This window comes from Petaurus breviceps, unplaced genomic scaffold, assembly GCF_028583685.1.
Source record: "Petaurus breviceps papuanus isolate PSGF00001 unplaced genomic scaffold, PetGlider_PUasm1.0 164, whole genome shotgun sequence".
Taxonomy (NCBI): domain Eukaryota; kingdom Metazoa; phylum Chordata; class Mammalia; order Diprotodontia; family Petauridae; genus Petaurus; species Petaurus breviceps.
In genome coordinates this window covers 4809381-4827847 of record NW_027185735.1, presented here as the reverse complement: position 1 = coordinate 4827847, position 18467 = coordinate 4809381, and the positions used below count along the sequence as shown (strand labels likewise).

General features: G+C 35.6%; 2 protein-coding genes across 2 annotated transcripts in view; one reads left to right on the top strand and one right to left on the bottom strand.

Annotated features, from left to right (window-relative positions):
• Positions 1–9771, top strand: part of RTRAF (RNA transcription, translation and transport factor) — a 35210-nt gene extending 25439 nt beyond the window's left edge. The window contains exons 7-8 of the mRNA XM_069082239.1: positions 9001–9049; positions 9451–9771. Of these exons, the coding sequence (XP_068938340.1) occupies positions 9001–9049; positions 9451–9605 (204 nt within the window). The 3' untranslated portion in view covers positions 9606–9771. The remainder of the gene's footprint in view (positions 1–9000; positions 9050–9450) is intronic.
• Positions 9772–9899: 128 nt separating this feature from the next.
• NID2 (nidogen 2) overlaps positions 9900–18467 on the bottom strand; it is a 146875-nt gene continuing 138307 nt past the window's right edge. The window contains exons 17-20 of the mRNA XM_069082235.1: positions 14372–14529; positions 12746–12869; positions 11003–11115; positions 9900–10646 (exon numbers count right to left, since the gene is read on the bottom strand). Of these exons, the coding sequence (XP_068938336.1) occupies positions 10636–10646; positions 11003–11115; positions 12746–12869; positions 14372–14529 (406 nt within the window). The 3' untranslated portion in view covers positions 9900–10635. The remainder of the gene's footprint in view (positions 10647–11002; positions 11116–12745; positions 12870–14371; positions 14530–18467) is intronic.

Genomic DNA, 18467 nt, shown 5'->3' with positions numbered 1-18467 from the left:
TTTGTCATTTTTCTAGCTTTTTTAGTTGCATGCTCAATTCATTGATCTTCTCTTTCTCTATTTTACTCAAGTAAGCATTAAAGATATAAAATTTCCCCTAAGATCTGCTTTAACTTTATCTCCCTAAATACTGGCATGTTGTTTCATTATTGTCATTCTCTTGGATGAAGTTATTGATTATTTCTATGATTTGTTGTTTGACCTACTCATTCTTTAGGATAAAATTAGTTTCCAATTAGTTTTTAGTCTATTTTTCCAGGGCCCTTTATTGCATGTAATTTTTATTTTATTAGGATCTATAAAGGATACATTTAATATTTTTGACTTTCTACATTGGATTGTGAGGTTTTAATGCCCGAGTACATAGTCAGTTTTTGTGTAACTGACATGTACTGCTGAGAAAAAGGTATATTTCTTTCCATCCCCATTCAGTTTTCTCCAGATATCTACGTATCTAATTTTCTAAGATGTTATTCACCTCCTCCAATTCTTTCTTGTGGTTAGAGTTATTTAGTTCTGAGAGAGAGAGGTTGAGATCCCCCACTATTATAGTTTTGCTGTTGATTTCTTTCTGTAACTCACTTAATTTATCTAGAGAATGTGGGTGCTATACCACTTGGTGCATATATGTTTACTATTGATATTACTTCAATGTCTATGGTACCTTTTAGCAGGATGTAGTTCCCTTCCTTATCTGTTTTATTTGATTTTTTGCTTTTTGGAGGGGGGAATGCAGGGCAATTGGGGTCAAGTGACTTGCTCAAGGTCATACAGCTAGTAAGTGTTAAGTGTCTGAGGGCCAGATTTGAACTGAGGTCCTCCTGACTCCAGGGCCAGTGCTCTACTCACCGAGCCACCTAGCTGCCCCTCCTTATCTCTTTTAATTAGATTCATTTTTGCTTTTGCTTTGTCTGACATCAGGATTGCAACCCCTGCTTTGTTTTACTTCAGCTGGAGCACAATATATTATCCAGCCTTTTACCTTTACTCTGTGTGTATCTCTCTGTTTCAGATGTGTTTCTTGTAAACATATTGTAGGATTATAACTTTTAATCTACTCTATCTGCTTCTGCTTTATGGGAGAATTCATTCAATTCACATTCACAGTTATGATTACTAAGTATCTCTCTCCATCCTCTTTTTCCTGGTTTATGCTTTTCTCCCTCCTTTCTCCTTTTTCCTCCTCACCAGTGTTTTACTTCTGATCACTGCCTCCCTTAGTCTGCCCTCCCTTCTGTCAGCTTCCCTTCCTTTTCTTTCCCCTTTCCCCTCCTACTTCCCAAAGGGTAAGATAAATTTCTGTACCCTTTGAGGTATTTGAGTATTGTATGTTATTGAGTATGTATGTTATTCCCTCTTTGAGACAAATCCAATAAGAGTAAGGTTCAAACAATGCTTACCTCCCTCCATTCTTTCCCTTTATTGTAATAGGTCTTTGCACAATTTTTTATGATATAATTTACCCTTTTTTGCCTCTTCCTTTTCTTTCCTCTTCTCCCAGTGCAATCTTTCTAAAAAATCTACCCCTTCACTATTTTTTTAATCATCATGTCAAATCAACTTATCAAATCAACCCACACCCTCTGTCTATGTATATACTTCTTCTAAATGTTGTAATAAAAATAGAGTTCTCAAGAGATACAAGTATCATTAAATTACTTCTCCTGGATCTATTTTCCAGGTTAGTTGTTTTTCCAGTGAGGTATTTTACATTTTCTCCTATTTTTTTCATTCTTTTGATTTTGTTTAACTGATTCTTGATGTACCATAAAGTCATTGAATTCTACTTGCCCAATTCTGATTTTTAACAAATTATTTTCTCAAGTGGCTGTAGCAGCAAGCACCCCAGCATCCCCAGGGTGTCTGCCAACACAGGTTCTTGGATCTGCTTTGTTAAAGGAAAGCAACTCAAAATGGGTTAACAAGCTTACTTTAATCAGTCAAGTATGTATCGTTTACCTAGTTCAGGGGAAAGAGGTCAGCACCCCGAACTTCAGAATATACAGACAGAATTATCAAGACAGAAACAGATCAAGTAGACAGATTTACAAACTGTCCAACCATTACATCCATACCAAACAACATCTGGTTTTTAACATCTGGGTTTTTCAAAGCCGAGGCGGGGCTCTCAACAACGGCTTCCCATCAAATCACAGAGCATTTCTCAAAGTGAGCCCCAAAACAAAGCTACACATCAGGACTTATATAGCCTTCTCCTGGCTCAGAGAATGTAACAACCTTATTGACTCACTGGCCAATCAAGAAGTATCTACTGAAAAACAAGCCTCCCACGCCAGGCTCCAGGTGCACTTTAGCCTAGGGGCAGGGGAGATCTTTAAAATTTACATTCCCATTACAGTGGCTTTTCTATTTGACCCATTCTACTTTTAATGGAGTTCTTCTCTTTATTGAGTTTTTGTACCTCTTTTTTCATTTTGCCCATTCTACTTTTTTAAGGAGGTAATTTTCTTTAATGAATTTTTTTCCCTTTTGACCAGTTGTATTTTTTAAGGAATTGTTTTCTATAGTCATTTTTTGTTATTCCTTTTTCAAACTGTTGACTCTCTTGCATACCTCTCATTTCTTTTCCCAGTTTTCCTTTTTTGAACCAATTTAGATGTAAGATGTGAGGTTCAAGCATTGCTTGCCCCCTTCCCCACCATTTTCTCTTTCAATGTAAAAGGTCTTCCTTGTGTACATTTTTTGTTTGAGATAATTCTTTCAACTTTTCCTCTCCCTTTCCTACTTCTCCTAGGTCATCCCTCTTTCTCGCCTATCCAGTTTTTTACATTATGCCATCATAACTGACTCATTCCTGTACCCTCTTTCTACATAGAATCCATTTAACTGCCCTAATAAGGTTAAAGTTCTTACAAGATAGATGTATTATCTTCCTTTATAGAAATGTACTGAGTTTAACTTTATTGAGTCTCTTTTGATACCTGTTTCATTTTTACCTTTGAGTCATATTTGAAAGTCAGATTTTCTATTCCCCTCTGATCTTTTCATTAGGAATGCCTAGAAATCCTCTATTTCATTAAATTTCCACTTTCCTCTTGAAAGTTGTTTTGCTGGGTAGTTTATTCTTGGTTATAATCCTAGCCCTTTTTGCCTACTAGATTTATTATTCTGAACCTTTTGTTCCTTTAATATGGTAGCTGCTAAATCTTATGTGATCCCAACTTGTGGCTCCATAGTATTTGAATGGTTTATTTCTGATTGCTTGAAGTATTTTCTCTTTGACCTTGGTATTCTGGAATTTGCCTCTAATAGTCCTGGAAATTCTCATTTTGGGATCTCTTTCATGTGGTAATCTGTGGATTCTTGCTATTTCTGTTTTACTCTCTGGAACAGTTTTCCTTGATAATATCTTGGCTTTTAAGTAGTCCAATAATTCTTAAATTACCTTTTCTGGATCTGTTTTCCAGGTCAGTTGTTTTTCCAATGAAATACCTTGTATTTTTTTCTGTTTTTTTTTTTCATTTTTTTTAGCTTTGTTTTATTGTTTCCTGTCATCTCATGAAATCATTAGCTTCCACTTGCCCGATTCTAATTTTTCTAAGGAATTATTTTCTTCACTAAGTTTTTGTGCCTTTTTTGTTTGACCAATTCTGTGTTTTAAGGTGTAATTTTCTTCAGTATACTTTTTTGGTGCCTCTTTTACCAAGCTGTAAATTGTCTTTTCAGAATTTTCTTTCTTTGCTTTCATTTATTTGCCTATTTTTTTACTCCATTACTCTTATCTGATTTTGAAAATAATTTTTAGTTCTTTCAGGAATTGTTGGTGGGCTTATATCCCATTCACATTTTTCTTTGGGGGGGGGGGGTTGTTTGTAGGTGTTTTGACATCATTGTCTTATTTTGAGTTCATTTCTTGCTCTTCCCTGTCGCCATAGTAGCTTTTTGTCTTTGTTTATTTTGTTGTTTATTCATTTTTCCACCCCCAATTTGGACCCTTATGTTAATGTGTGGTGCTGTTCCTGCTATATGGGGGTGGGGGGAGCCCTGTCTGTAATTTCAGTCTTTTTCATAGTGCTATTTTCAGTTCTGGAGGTTTAGAAGTTTTTGGTGCTTCTAAAATATTGTGATTGCTTCCAGCTTGATAACTCACAAAGCTGCTCCTGTTTTTCTTATCACCACCTTGTCCCACCACTGGCATTTTGTCCATGTAAGCTCCAAGATAGCCTCCTCTGTGTCACAAGATCTCTCTGACCTACTATAGTCTTGGGGTGGAAGACTGTCTTACTCAGACCTTTTATTGACTCTGCCACTACAGAATTTGATTTGCGTCATTATTTTAAAATTGTTTGGAGGAGAATTCTGGGTTCTATTCTGATAGACTTAAAACAAAGACAACAGAGGGGAAAGGGAATATATTAGGGAAAAAAGGAGAATGGGAAGATAATTTATTATCTCACTTAAATGGAAAGGAGTAAATGAAACAAGTATGCAAACATTGAGGGAGAGGTGGGGGGAAATGAGCACTTTCCTTTTATTTGAACTGGCTGAAGAGTTGAAGAAACAGATACACACACATACACATGCACACATACACAATTTTTGGTATAGAAATATATTAAACTTGTCAGGGAAATGATTGTTTATAAGAGGGAAGATTGAATTGTTGAGTATTGATAGCAGTGACCCTTCTGGTTCTGTTGCACAAGTGCGTGCTTGGCTTGTCCCACTTGTATTTCTAGTAAACTGAGTTAATTCTATATACATCAGTTGCCTTCTTCTGTCTTTTCCTTTACAAAACATTTCCCTCCAATTCTGATTCCATTTAATATAGATTATGATAGATACTTGTCTTCCCGCAACACACTCTTTGTTCCCAAATGTAACTTCTCCTTTGCCATTTTTGTCACATAGCTAAAAGGCCACCATGATAAGGGCATATTGATTGTGCAGACTGTGTAGAATTCAAATTCTATAAATTCTTGTAAGCAGATATTTGGTTCATCCACACATCCTTGGAGCTACATGATCTATGACTACCATTCTTCAGAAGTATTCAGGACATGAAAAATTTGCTATTTTTTCTATTGCTTGTTGTCCAGTCACTTTTAGTTGTGTCTAACTCTTTGTCACTCCATTTGGGGTTTTCTTGTCAAAGATACTAGAGTGGTTTGCCATTTCCTACTCCAGCTCATTTTACAGATGAGGAAACTGAGGTAACAGGGGTAAGTGACTTGCCCAAGGTCACACAGCTACTAATTGTCTGAGGCCACATATTTGAACTCACAAAGATGAATCTTCCTGACCCCAGATCTGGCACTCTATCCACTGCACTGTCCATTTCTAATACTACCACACTTTAGAAATATTGTTCTAAGCTCAGATGAAACTGCTCCTACTGAAAGCCACCTTGATGCCATCAGTATTATTGATAATTGATAATACAATTATTGATGCCATCAATAATAGCATTTAGTATTTATATATAAGGCAAATCTTTCTGTCTTACTTTATCCTAACAATCCTGGGAGGTAGGTGCAATTATTATCCCCATTTTACAGGTGAAGAAATTGAGACAGATAATGGTCAAGTAACTTGTCCAGAGTCACAAAGCTAGTGAGCATCAGGCAGGATTTGAATAAGTCTTATAATTCCAGGTTTAACCACAGTGCCAACTAACCACCTCTTCTGTGCTTTGCAGGCACTAAGGCATGGACATATATGCAGCAACTACACTCACATTTATACTCTCTGGAGCGTCAGTAGACCACACTCTTAAATTTCTATCTCTAGCTCTCACTTTACTTCTGAGTTTTAGATTTACATCTCTTACTGTATGTAAAATGTCTCTATGTGAATGACCCATTGGTATATCAAACTCAGAATGTCCAAAGCCAAATGAACAAATGTTCAGAGTTCAAAGCTATCTTTTCATTTTCCAAAAAGCCCTACTCCTCCTTTTTACTGACTTGGCTGATTCTATCCATGGAACCACCATTTACTCTGTCTTCATTTCTTGGACAGTCTCTATTGTCCATGAAGTGGCCATCACAGCCACTTCCTTTTGAGAAAATTGGGCTTTATTCCCTGGAATTCCCTTGGGCATTGATAGAACAATTCTGGCCTTATCTTTCTTGACCTCTAGGGCTTTCCCAATGAGCCTTGCAACAGCCCATGATCCAGGCCTCTGGCCTCTGCTCCATGGCTTTCTGCAGTGCTTCAAAGACCCGCCCTAAACCAAATACACTTTCCCCTGTAATTTTTTGCCTCCCGACTAGACTCTCTTTGGTAATGGCTCTACCTGCTCTTGTCTACTCTGAGATAGATTACCTGAAGTTTTATGGGGCATATCACCACCACCTACCACAAGGTTTTGCCTCACAAAAGGACTCTGAACAGTTTTATCTCTTGCTTCTCTCATTGAATATTTTGTCAATAAGTGGTTAATGTATTTGATTAAAAAATATTTACATCCCCTCTTATTCTCTCTGTCTCAGTGACCTTATCAGGTGGTTGGGAGGAGAGGATATTTCTGAGAGAGACAGGCTTGTTAGTAAATATTGGTCTTATGTTAGTTTGTGGGAAGGCTAAAGGATGCTGTGGGTCTTTGTGCTGTTATGGCTTATTAACTTCCTTGCTACTAAGATAGAATCAACTTACTGCTTTTGGGATTTGGTTTTCTGGTGTCTGAATAAATGTTTTGCTTCTGTCTTCAATATGGAGAGTGTTATATTTTGCAATTGAGCATTATACCGGTATATTTATAGTGATCATGCCTGGTATGAATATTGCATTGGTGCTACAGTGCTCTTTTAGAATACCTGCTCCATATTTAAGAAGGTGCTTGCCATTTCCAGTGCCTATCACTTCTATTTTTGAAGTGTATGTGATATAAGGGTGTGAAGCTTTTTAATACAATCTACAAATCCTTTATCTCTTTCATTTCTTTTTCCTGAACCATGCTTTTCCATGTATTTATTCATATCCTTACTTTTCTCTCCTTCACATTGAAGTAACCAAATATCAGGGCCTAATCATGTTCTTCATAGAATTTCTCTTCACATTGCTTTATAGAATTTATTCATTATGGTATCTTCTGTTAAAATTCATCTGCTTGATGTGAAATTAGATGGTATTTAAACCAAGTAGGTAGAAACTTGCTTACCCCCAGAATGAGTTCTTGGTAAATCAAATGTATGGGTATTTAGGGCTGGTGCAAAGCAGTTTAAGGACAGTGATTTTAAAAACCAAGTCTAATATAGATTAGATTATAGAAATAGTTCTGTTGCACATTGCATTTTTTAAAAAAATGCATCAAAGTATATGTTAGAGTTCTTTTAGCCTAGTGGGTATGGTGAATGACAGGAAGTAGGATACCCTATCTCCAATCTTTCCCATCTCTCTCAAACATATCTTTCCAAATGTTGTAATTCCAGTTCTTTCCACTCTTTCTTGCTGTGCTTTATGAATTACCTGTTCCATAATTAACAAGGTACTTGCGTTTGCTATTTTTCTTAACACTAGCAAACTTTAGAAATATTCTTCTGAACTCAGATGGATCTGCTCCTGGTGAAAGCCACCATATTCATCCTTGGTTTTGATATAGTAATTAACTATTTGTGTACTGCTTTATCATCTCAGTTAATCCTTACAACAGTCCTAGGAGGTAGCTACTAGGTAATTCAATTTTTCTTAGGGGTGGTAGTGGTAGCAGATGTTTAAAAAAAAAGTTTAAAAAAAATCTTTCAAGTATATAATCATATATTAATACTAGCATCACATCGTGTACACATTCACACACAACTCATATGCGAAGAGCAAGTGAAAAAAATGCCTGTGAATTGCTTGTGCATAGTTAAACAAATGCAGAATACATAAAAGATGATGGGCATGGGGGCATGGGGACGCAGGGGAGTGGGAAAAGTAGGAAGGCCTGGAACTATTCACCCTTCCTGAATCTCTTCAATATTTGTTAATTGTTAATTAACTACAATTAATGTTAAATTAACTACAATGATAGCCTACAACTTAAAAAAAAAGGTGAATAGCATCTTTGACATTGATTAGTTTTTTACTTTACTCAAGGTTTTTTCCCCTTATGCTCACTTATAATTAGCCAAAACCAATGGCTACAATCTAGTACTAAATAATCAAATCTTATCTTACATTCTAAATATACCATTGTGGTACCGTATCTATATATCTGTCTCTGTCACTGTCTCTAGCTCTCTTTTGTAAAGATCATTATATAGCTGTACATATAAGAATTCAATCTACTAGGTAGGTTTTACATCTAATATTTTTACTGGCACCCAAAGGAATAGGAAAATAATAATAATGGGTTAAATTAAAATTAAACAGAAGCTGTTTGCTTTTCTATTTCTCTAGCTTCTTTTCTCCTCTATATTTTTAGAAGAAACATCCAACAATTTCTATCATTATAGAATTTATCCCTTTCCCTTTTTTTTTGTTACATTTTTTAACCTCCTTTGCAACAATTTAGGTTGAGAGTGTGCAGAAAAAGGGTTAAATGAAAGGAGTGACTGGTTGCTTGTTACTAGGGTGGGGCACTTTTCTCACTCTTTCTTTTTCTCACCCTCACCTCCACCCAAGCTGACTCCACAGTCTTCTCTGGTCTTTCTTTTTTGTTTGTCTAAGCTGATTCTTAACCTGGGGAAAAGCCCCAGACTTGAAATAATACCAAAGTTATTGTTTGGTTTGACTTAAGAATTTAAGAAATAATAGGAAAGCAGCAATAAGTAATTTTAGTGTGCTACTAGTTGCTCTATAATTTGGAGGAAGTCCATGCTTAATTAAAAGAAATGAAGTCCAAGATTCTTGCATGAGAAAACTAATCCTTCCCAGTCTTTCTCTTTAGAGTGGTAAAAATATAAAGGAAGAAAAAATGTTGCAGTCATATACAGAAATGGGCAGTTTGCCATGTTTTTGAGCTAAAGTCAGTTCTATCTTATTTTTTAAGTAGTCTGTTTTTCTTAATTATAAGAATAGCATTTCTTATTGTCTGTCTTTTTTTCTTTAAAGGGCTTACCTGTTGCTTTAGATAAGCATATCCTTGGTTTTGATACAGGAGGTAAGTGCTATTTTTTAAACAGCTTATCCTAATTAATCAAATATAAATTTGTATAACCTTGAGTATAATACTTAACCTCTGGGCCTCAGTTTTCTTATCGGTAAAATGAAGACTACTCTGCCTTCCTCTTCATGCCCTAGAGCCACAATCCTAAAAATAGTCAGATTTTGTAAAACGATTTTATATTATCCACTGAACATAAATAAACCATTCTCTTTCTTCGTAGGCATATTTAGAATGCTGACATAAAATTAGTCTCCAAATTTTAATGCATGCATGATAACTTTTTAAAAATACTGATTGAAATTATGTTCAGAGATGATTTAAGTGGTAATAATTTTAAACATAATTTACTTGATATTATATTTATCAATGCAATATCTTTTTTTATGATAAAATAGATGCTGTTCTTAATGAAGCTGCCCAGATTCTTCGATTACTACATATAGAAGAACTCAGAGAACTACAAACAAAAATTAATGAAGCCATAGTAGCTGTTCAAGCAATTATTGCTGATCCAAAGACAGACCACAGATTGGGAAAAGTTGGAAGATAAGGAAAGTTAGGATTATAGCCTCTTATCTACTTAGGACACCTAGGAAATGTGGCATAACTCTGGCAATGTATCTTCAATCAGATGTCACTGGGGAGGGAAAATAACAGAAAATTTTGAATTCTTACCATTGTTGTGTTTTCTGTTTAATAAAGTTCGAGAGAATGGACATGTTCTGATTTTATTATATATTAAGTACTGTTAATCATCAATTTTGTACTTGAAACTGCATGGAATTTAAAATTATATTATTTGTTATTATTACCGAGTTTGTATAAACAACACACTAAGTCTCACTTACAGGAAAACTTAAATGATTTATTAAAGTAATCCAGATCCTTTGAATAGAAATATATCTTGTAAGTATACATGAATGTAATTTTTTCTACTATGGGGATAGACACTTCAGACCTATAAAATACAAATTGAATTATTCTAGCACCTTCTAATATAAATACTAAAAGAAATTCACTGATGGTGAGGTAAAGAGACAATATTTAGAACTTAAGAAAACTTAATTACATTGGTTTTTTCCATTAATGTTACTTACATAGTCAAGGCTTGTGATCAAGGTTTTGATCTTTAGGACTATATTTTTATCTTTAAATGTATATTTTGGTTAAACAAAATAATCTTTTGGCCAAGAACCTATAACTAGAATCAGTCTTTGAGTTCTTTAAATTTCAAATTTAATTCATTTTAAATGAATTTTACTTAAAAGTGAAATATGGTAATTATTTTTAAAATGTTCTATAAGCAACAATCAAATTATGTTCATAGCACTTGAGGAATATATTTTTTCCTTATAATATCAATATCAATTTTTTTATTTTTAGAAAATACAGTAGTAAAGATTGAGGTATAAAACTTGCCCAGAATACACTTACTAATCTTTGCCCTGTAAAAGGTCATTTTGTGGCATATCCAGAAAATGGCAGTGGCCTTTATTTATTCTGTTTTTTCATTTTCTTCACCTTCCAGCTTTTGGTAGGAAATAAGTCTTCAGAGTTAAAATTGTGTTACTTTGAATTCATTACTTTGTTCCTGTAAGGAAGAAGGTAGAGGAAAGGGGAAAAAGTTATTTTCTTATTCTTATACTGTCTTTATTGGGGATTTTAAAGGGAGGGATACAAGGAAGCTGACCCCTTTTCATGTAGTGTGCCAGGGATGAGGATTCAATGACTATTAATAAGTAATTGCATAGCTGCAGATTTTCATGACAGTGGGACTTGTACAGCGGTGTACTATCCACTGTTATGACTGCCAGCGCCTCCTGCAGTGGTGGAGAGATGGGACTCCAGGAGCAAACAGCCTATCTACTAAAAATGTTAGCCCCTTACCATCATCTTTGACGCAATCTCTGTTTTTATAAAATGCTCACCTCTGGATTATGTATTTACCTTTTGGACAGTAGGGGTAAATTGCAGTTATTCCATAAAGATGTGATCTTTGCTCTGGAAGATACTCATCAGTGAACTGGCCGTTATCTTTATTTACTGCTATAACACCATCCCTAGGAACAGAAAGGATAAATAAACAAGTCCAATTCTAAGGAACAGCATTGAAGCTTCTTACATATAAAAACTTAATTTTAGCTCACGGCAAGGAAATTACAGGCAAAAGCGTTGGTTTAAGTATCAAGGTAAGTTTGTTCCTTATAAAGATCTGTCAGTTAATTCAGACCAATTTCGTGGGGTTTTTTATGGCTGACTCCAGATTTTTCTTGGACTTATACATGCATGCACACACACACATTTCTATTTACAAACTAAAGTAAAAAGGATTATATATACTACAAATCTATACCATGGATATCAGTTTCTTGCTTTTAAAGAAAGATCTGAGAAAATTATTCAAAGAAAATATTAATACTCCTTGCTTAAAAATATTAGGCTTCTCTTGGGTTTGTACTGGGGTGGTGATACAACATAAATACCCCAAAATTGCTATTATAAAATTCCTATTGCATAGTTACAGTTTTTAGTGTACTTCCAAATCAGAAATCATTTTACTCTATGCTTTTTTTTCTTTCTGGAGAGGGGAAGGCAGGGCAACTGGGGCTAAGTGACTTGCCCGAGGTCACACGACTATTAAGTGTTAAGTGTCTGAGGCCAGATTTGAACTCAGGACCTCCTAACTATAGGGCCAGTAGTCTATTCACTGCACTATCTAGCTGCCCCCACTATATGCTTTTAAAAAATGTAATAGCATTGTACTTGTCTCTTCCATGCTTTCTAACAAGGTGGGCTGTTGTGTCTTTTTCCTACAGTTTCAAATGTTGGTGTAAATATGAGGAATTTTTAATTCTTGGAACAAGGACCAGTAATTGCAGTAGCAGTAGAAAATAGCTCAGTTTTCATAGATTAAAACTAGAGAATCTTGAAGTTTTGAAAGTAAAATTTGTTGGCTTAAATGTTACATGTAACTTCAAGAAAAATTTCAGAAAAGAAATGTATTTTCTGTTATGGTGCCACCTAAGATTTATGCTATGGTCTATACGCTTTTAAGATTGAAATGAGGATTCTTACCCCTGAAAAATTAATTAGTTTATCCTTTAAATTACAATGCAATAGAACTTTAATCTAGCTGCAATACTCTTTAACATTTAAAATGAGACAAACAGTTTAAGCACTTAGAATACATTGTGGACATATTAAGTATGGGAGTGATTTTGAAGGGAAGTGGAAGACTGACTTTATGTGTAGATAACTCTCACTGTGGAAACTCTTTCCATCCAACTACTTCTATCTGCAGCCAATATGAATAGTATTATAAATGCCTTTGACATTAAGATATTAAGTGATTTATGGACATTGTCACACTGTTTATATGTGTCAGAGACAGAACTTAGAACCACTTTTCCTGACTCCAAAGTCAGTACTCTACTTACTTTCATTTTACAGATGATAAAAACAGGCCTAGAGAAAGCAAGTTAATTGTACCGTCAAGAAGTCAAACCTTGTTCTCCTGACTCCAAACTCTGTGCCCTTCCAGCTGCACTATAGTACTTCATCTAGAGCAGGTGTACCACTGATGAAATGGATGATCAACTAGTTGGCTGAGTAAAATAACTAAACAACTAAAATTAAAAAAAAATATTTTCCCCTTAAATTCAAGATTATTCATTATGGTCTTCAATTTACCTTCTCCAATCTGTGTGATAAAAGTGATTTGCATAGCTAACAATGCTGAAGGGATAATTGAGGTTATTCTGTATTATATGCCTTCCAGTTCCATTTGATAATGCACATTCCAGTTTTTTGGTTCCTTTGGGGAAAAAAAATCAGAAACCATAATTAAAGAATGTCACACTTCATGCTTCAAGAAATTGAGGACCCCCTCACCCTTTGTTCCCCAGAAAATTACAGAGTCTTGGTTGAGAAAAATAGAGCATCCAAATAACTGTAGCATTTCTACCATTATCTTTCTACAAACAGCAATTATTGGTTCTATATTATTAATCCAGAAAGCATACTTCAATAGCACTTTAGTTATTAGCATTTTTATATTTAAACTATGACTCCCTTACACAAGGATGATTCAGATTTGATTTGAAGAAATTATATAGGCAACTAAATTTGGGTTTGTATACTCCTAAGGCACAGTAACAAATACCATTGAAAATACTTTTTTCCATTTATTTGATAATATGCATATTTGTGAGCAATGGATGCCTTAATATATACATGCTTATATAACCTGCATTAAGTAAAGACAAAACCTACATTTTTAAAGTTTTTTTTTTTAAAGCAATTGGGGTTAAGTAACTTGCTCAAGGTTCCACGGCCAGTTATTTCTGGGTGTGGTGCTGAGTATCTGAGCCCAGATTTGATCCCCAGGTCATCCCGACACTGGAGCCGGTGCTCTTACTCGCTGAGCCACCTGGCCCCCCATTAAAGTTTTTTTTTCTAACTTGAAACAAAATAGAAGGGAAAATACTAATCTTATTTTCTTTTATTGGGGTTAAGTGACTTGCCCAAGGTCACACAGCTAGTTTTTGTGTGTTAAAGTGTCCAAGGCCGGATTTGAACTCAGGACCTCCTGACTCCAGGGCTGGGTGCTCTATTCACTGCACCTAGCCACCCCTCTTACTTTCAATATAGTTGTTGACAGTATAAAACTAAATCTTAGAAAAGGAAAAGTGTTCAAAGATTAAACATTGAAAAATCTCAATTGCAATTTAATCTTCAACTGCTTTGGAAGGCCTTAATTCATTTGTGGATAATCAAATCTTATAATGTCTAATTTAAGTTGTCTTTCAATTTAGAGGATAAATTTCCCAGGGCTATAAACTCTACTGTCTAAAGCCTTAACCTGCTTAATATGTATCCACATACATAACAAAAGATAATCTTAGAATAAAGTAAAAATGGATTACGATCTGTAATGATGAAACCAATTATGAATTTAGAGGCTTCTCTTTCATTATGATTTTTTCAAAAAGATTTTCCTCTCAGCAGAAATACTTATCTGTTCTTGTTTTTTGGATCAGAGACTGGGGTGGGCATGACTGAACAAGACTTGCTTTTTACATGGTGGTAATATTGTTACGGAACAATAAAATCAATCTTTGTATCCAAGTCTGCAACGGACTTTCCCAGGAATGATTGGAAGGAACTTTGGAAAAATTTCCTCTTTGTCGTACACCTACTTTAACCTTGCCTCCTAGTTAAAGACAAACCCAAAACGATGAAATCTGGCCCATTGCTTTACATACACTGAAGACAAAGGTTAAATTTTTGCATGTTATCTGTAGTAAATAAAATTACCTGCATCTGCCCAGCAAATCAGTTTAGAGAAGGGGTCAAAGGTTAAACCATTAGGTAGTCCAATGTCTTTATTCACCAGGATTCTTCTATTTGTTCCATCTATAGAAGAGGTTTCAATTTTAGGTCCTTCTCTATTCCAGTCAGTCCAGTACAGGTTGCTGTGGATGATTTAATTTATGTTTAAAATATTCATATCACTCAGGTATGTTCCCCTGTAATGGTCCCTAAATGAACTGTGAGAGCGCAAGGGAGAATATGTCAACGTTTCATTTCTCTGCCCCAAGCCTCCAATCAAATCTCTAGTTTCCTTTTTTTTTATTGCAGGGCCAAGAATGCAATAGCTATAGTAAAGTGCCAGCCCTGGAGTCTGGAGGACCTGAGTTCAGTTCCAGCCTCACACAACACAAAAAAACTAGCCATGTAACCATGGTCAAGTTACTTAACCCCTATTGCCCTCCAAAAAAAGGCAAAAAAGCAAAAAAAAAAAGAATTCAATAACTATAGTAACCCACAGAGGACCAGAACAGGGAAGAAGACGTTTGTTGGTACCCTAAGGACTATCTGGTCTTTTATTTGGTTTATCATTCCTATATTTCTGATACCCCATACTCCAATACCTCCATGAGAAGTCAGACAAAAATTTCTATGTTTATTAAGTTATGTTTACAAAATCCCAGGCCTTTGGAGCAGGGAAAGTTCATTAGAAAAATTCTATTTCACAGAGAGCCCAAGTCGATTAAGCACACACAGGTACGTGTAACTCACAAGTAAAGTTTTAAGGTCAAACCATACAGTGGCAATTGTGCTTTAATTATGTTAAAAAAAATCTTATGTTCAAATTGATTATTCAAAAATGAGTGACTGGAATAAAATCTGGTCCCTTTAATAGGAGGCATTAATTCAAATTTATGGGTTAGTGGTATAGGAAAGTAAATACAATTTAGCACTGATAGCAAGATTAGGTACTAATCAAAATGGAAAGGGAAGAAGCTTAGAGTTAGTAAAGCAGATCTGATGACTGATTCGAAGGAAGGAGAGAATATTAGTCAAACTAATTTATTCAACAAACAGCTATGTAAAGGCAATTACTGTGCTAATTACTAGGGATACTAAGAAAGATAAAAGATAGTCAGTCCTTGCTCTGAAGGAGCCCTCACAGCCTAATAAAGGTGACAACACACAAATAAATATGTGTGAACAATCTATATATGGGATAAGCGGGAGCTAATCAATGGAGAAGGCACTAGAATTGAGGGGGATCAGGTAAAGGTTCCTGTAGAAGGTAGGATTTTAACTGAAACTTAAAGGAAGGCAGGAGAGATCATTCTAGCCATGGCGCATCACCAGTGAAAGTGCCTGGAATTGTGAGATGGAGTCTTCTTCAAGAAACAGCAAGGAGGCTAGTGTTCCTGGATCACACAGTACATGTGGTAGGGAAATGCAAGGTATAAGAATATTGGAAAGGACTAGGTTATGAAACACTCTGCATATCAGAAGATGTAATACTTGTTCCTTGAGGTGATAGGGGAGCTACTGGAATTTGTTGGAGGCAGGGGATTGGGGATGACATGTAGACTTGGTCAGACTTTAGGAAAATCATCTTGACAGCTGAGTTTCCACAGATGGGCTAGAATGGGGAAAATTTTGTTGCAGACAAAGAATCAAACTATTTCAGTACTCTAGGCACGAGGAGACAAGAGTCTGGACTAGAGTGGTGGCAGTGTCAGAGGAAAGAAGGGGGGATATTCGAGAGGCATATTTGGAAAGACAAAATCAATAGGCCTTGGCAACAAATTGGATATGGGATGAGAGTGACGAGTCAAGAATGACACCTAGCAAGGGACACTAAGAAGGAGGGAAGGAAGGAATGGAGAAAGAGAAGAAAAGAGGAAGGAAGGAAAGGAGTTAGATTAAATAATTCCAGTAAAAAACAACACATTTTACAAGTGACCAAGAGAAAGACCTTTAAAAAACTAAATTTGAATAGCACATTGGGTTCCCTATACCTAAGAGAAACTGGAGGCAAAGGAATAATTTATTCTGAAGAGAAAAAGAAGTTCAAGATGCAACCCAAGATGATAGACCCTGTAAACCTTAGCCTATTAATGAAAAAGGTGGATGTTCAATTAAAAAACAGGCTTTTAAATCATTCCTATAACGCGAACTAGACTTCAAAAAATTATTTGCTTTACAAACACCCTAGACAACAGAAATACAAGAAAGTTAAACAAATATGGCAAACAAGGGAGACATAGATAACAAAACAAATTACCACAGGGAAAAAAAAAACCTAAAAGAGAATAACATCTAAGGGGTTAACAACAAAAACAAAACAATAGAGAGAACATTAAGAGTTTTTTCTAATCGCACATAAAGAGACAAGGGTAAAAGTGTTAGTCAAATAGAAGTGGTGATAGAGAAACATGTTATAGACCAAACCTCAGAAGATATTTATTCCTTTGTAGGACTAAATTGCAGTATAGGAGGATGCATAAAAAGAAGAGAGGAGAAAGAAAATAGAAAGGGATATGTGATATTTCCCAAGTTAATCAAAGATTAGCAATGAAGAAAAGATAATCCTTATATTCTCTCAAAAAGAAAAGCAGGCAAAGAGAGGGACTGAAACAGAGGGAAAGAAAGGGAGAAATCTTGTTTCAGAGATTTGAGGACATCCCACTAAAAATGCTCCCACAGGGTAAGAAATTTCTTTAAATGGATATGGGGGGCTTCAGTAAGTATGACCAGCAGGAATTTAGTGCTTAGAAAGACTCATCCTACTTCCTAGGGGCAATGGACAACCAGAAGAGTGAGGGTAAGGATTCAGATTTCATGGCAAAAGGGGAAAAAAAGTTATTACGAGGGAGGGCAAAGGGTAGTAATATACTGCACTATCAGGCACACAGGAAATTCTTAGAATGGGGCAATACTTCTATCAATGGCAAGAATGGATATTCTTAAGAGTGAAACATGAATAGATGAAAAGGCACCGCCATCATCCCAGTCCCCCAGGCTTACAACCTAGCTATTATTCTCAACTCCTCCCCATCTCTTCAAGGCCCATTGACTTGACTTTTGTAGCATCTCTCAAATGTACACCCTCTCTCCTCTGATATCGCCACACCTTAGGGCAGGCCTCCATTACCTAACATATGGACTGTTGCAATGTCTTGCTGGTGAGTTTACCTGCCTTATGTCTCTCCCCACTCCAATCCACACTCCATTTAGCGACTAAAATGATTTTCCTAAAGTTCAGATCTGACTATGTCTACCCATCCCCTCCCCATGCCCAACACCACCTCCTCACCTATTTGGTATTTAAAGTCCTTAACCTACCTCTCCTTTTCTAGTCTTCTTACATCTTATTTACCACCACAAATAACCTCAATCCACTAACACTAGCCTCCTTGCTGTTTCACAAACAAGATACTTCCTTTCTGCCCCAGACATTTTCTCTCACTGCCCCTCAAGCCTGTAATGCTCTTCCCTACTCATTTATGCTTCTTGGTTCTTTCAAGTCCCAACTAAAATCCCATCTTCTAAAAGAAGTTTTTCCCAACTCCTTTTAATTCTAGTGTTTTCCCTTTCATAATTATTTCCTATTTATCCTGTATACAGCTTGTTTGTACATATTTATTTGCGTGTTGTCTCTTACAATTATTTTGAGCTCCTTGAGAGGTGGATGATCATTTTCTTTTCTGTGTGTGCTCATTACTTTGCACAGTGCTTGGCACATAGCAAGTACTTAATAATAATTAAAGAACTAAATAATAATAATAAAAATCATTAAGGCAATAATATGGAGATGGTTTACAAAAGGGAACTCAAATAAAAAGATAAAAGGAAAAGGACCTATATGTACAAAAATATTTGTAGCAGCTATTTTTGTGATGGCAAAGAAGTGGAATTTGAAAGGACAGCTAGCAATTGGAGAATGGCTGAGCAAACTGTGGTAGGTCATTGTGACAGAATATTAATGTGCTATATGAAATGATGAGTGCATACAGTATTCACATGTCTCCCCATCATAGGCCACACGTATTTCCTATGAAGGCTTCCGTCTCATCAATGAATGTATAATTATAATATTCACAGGAAA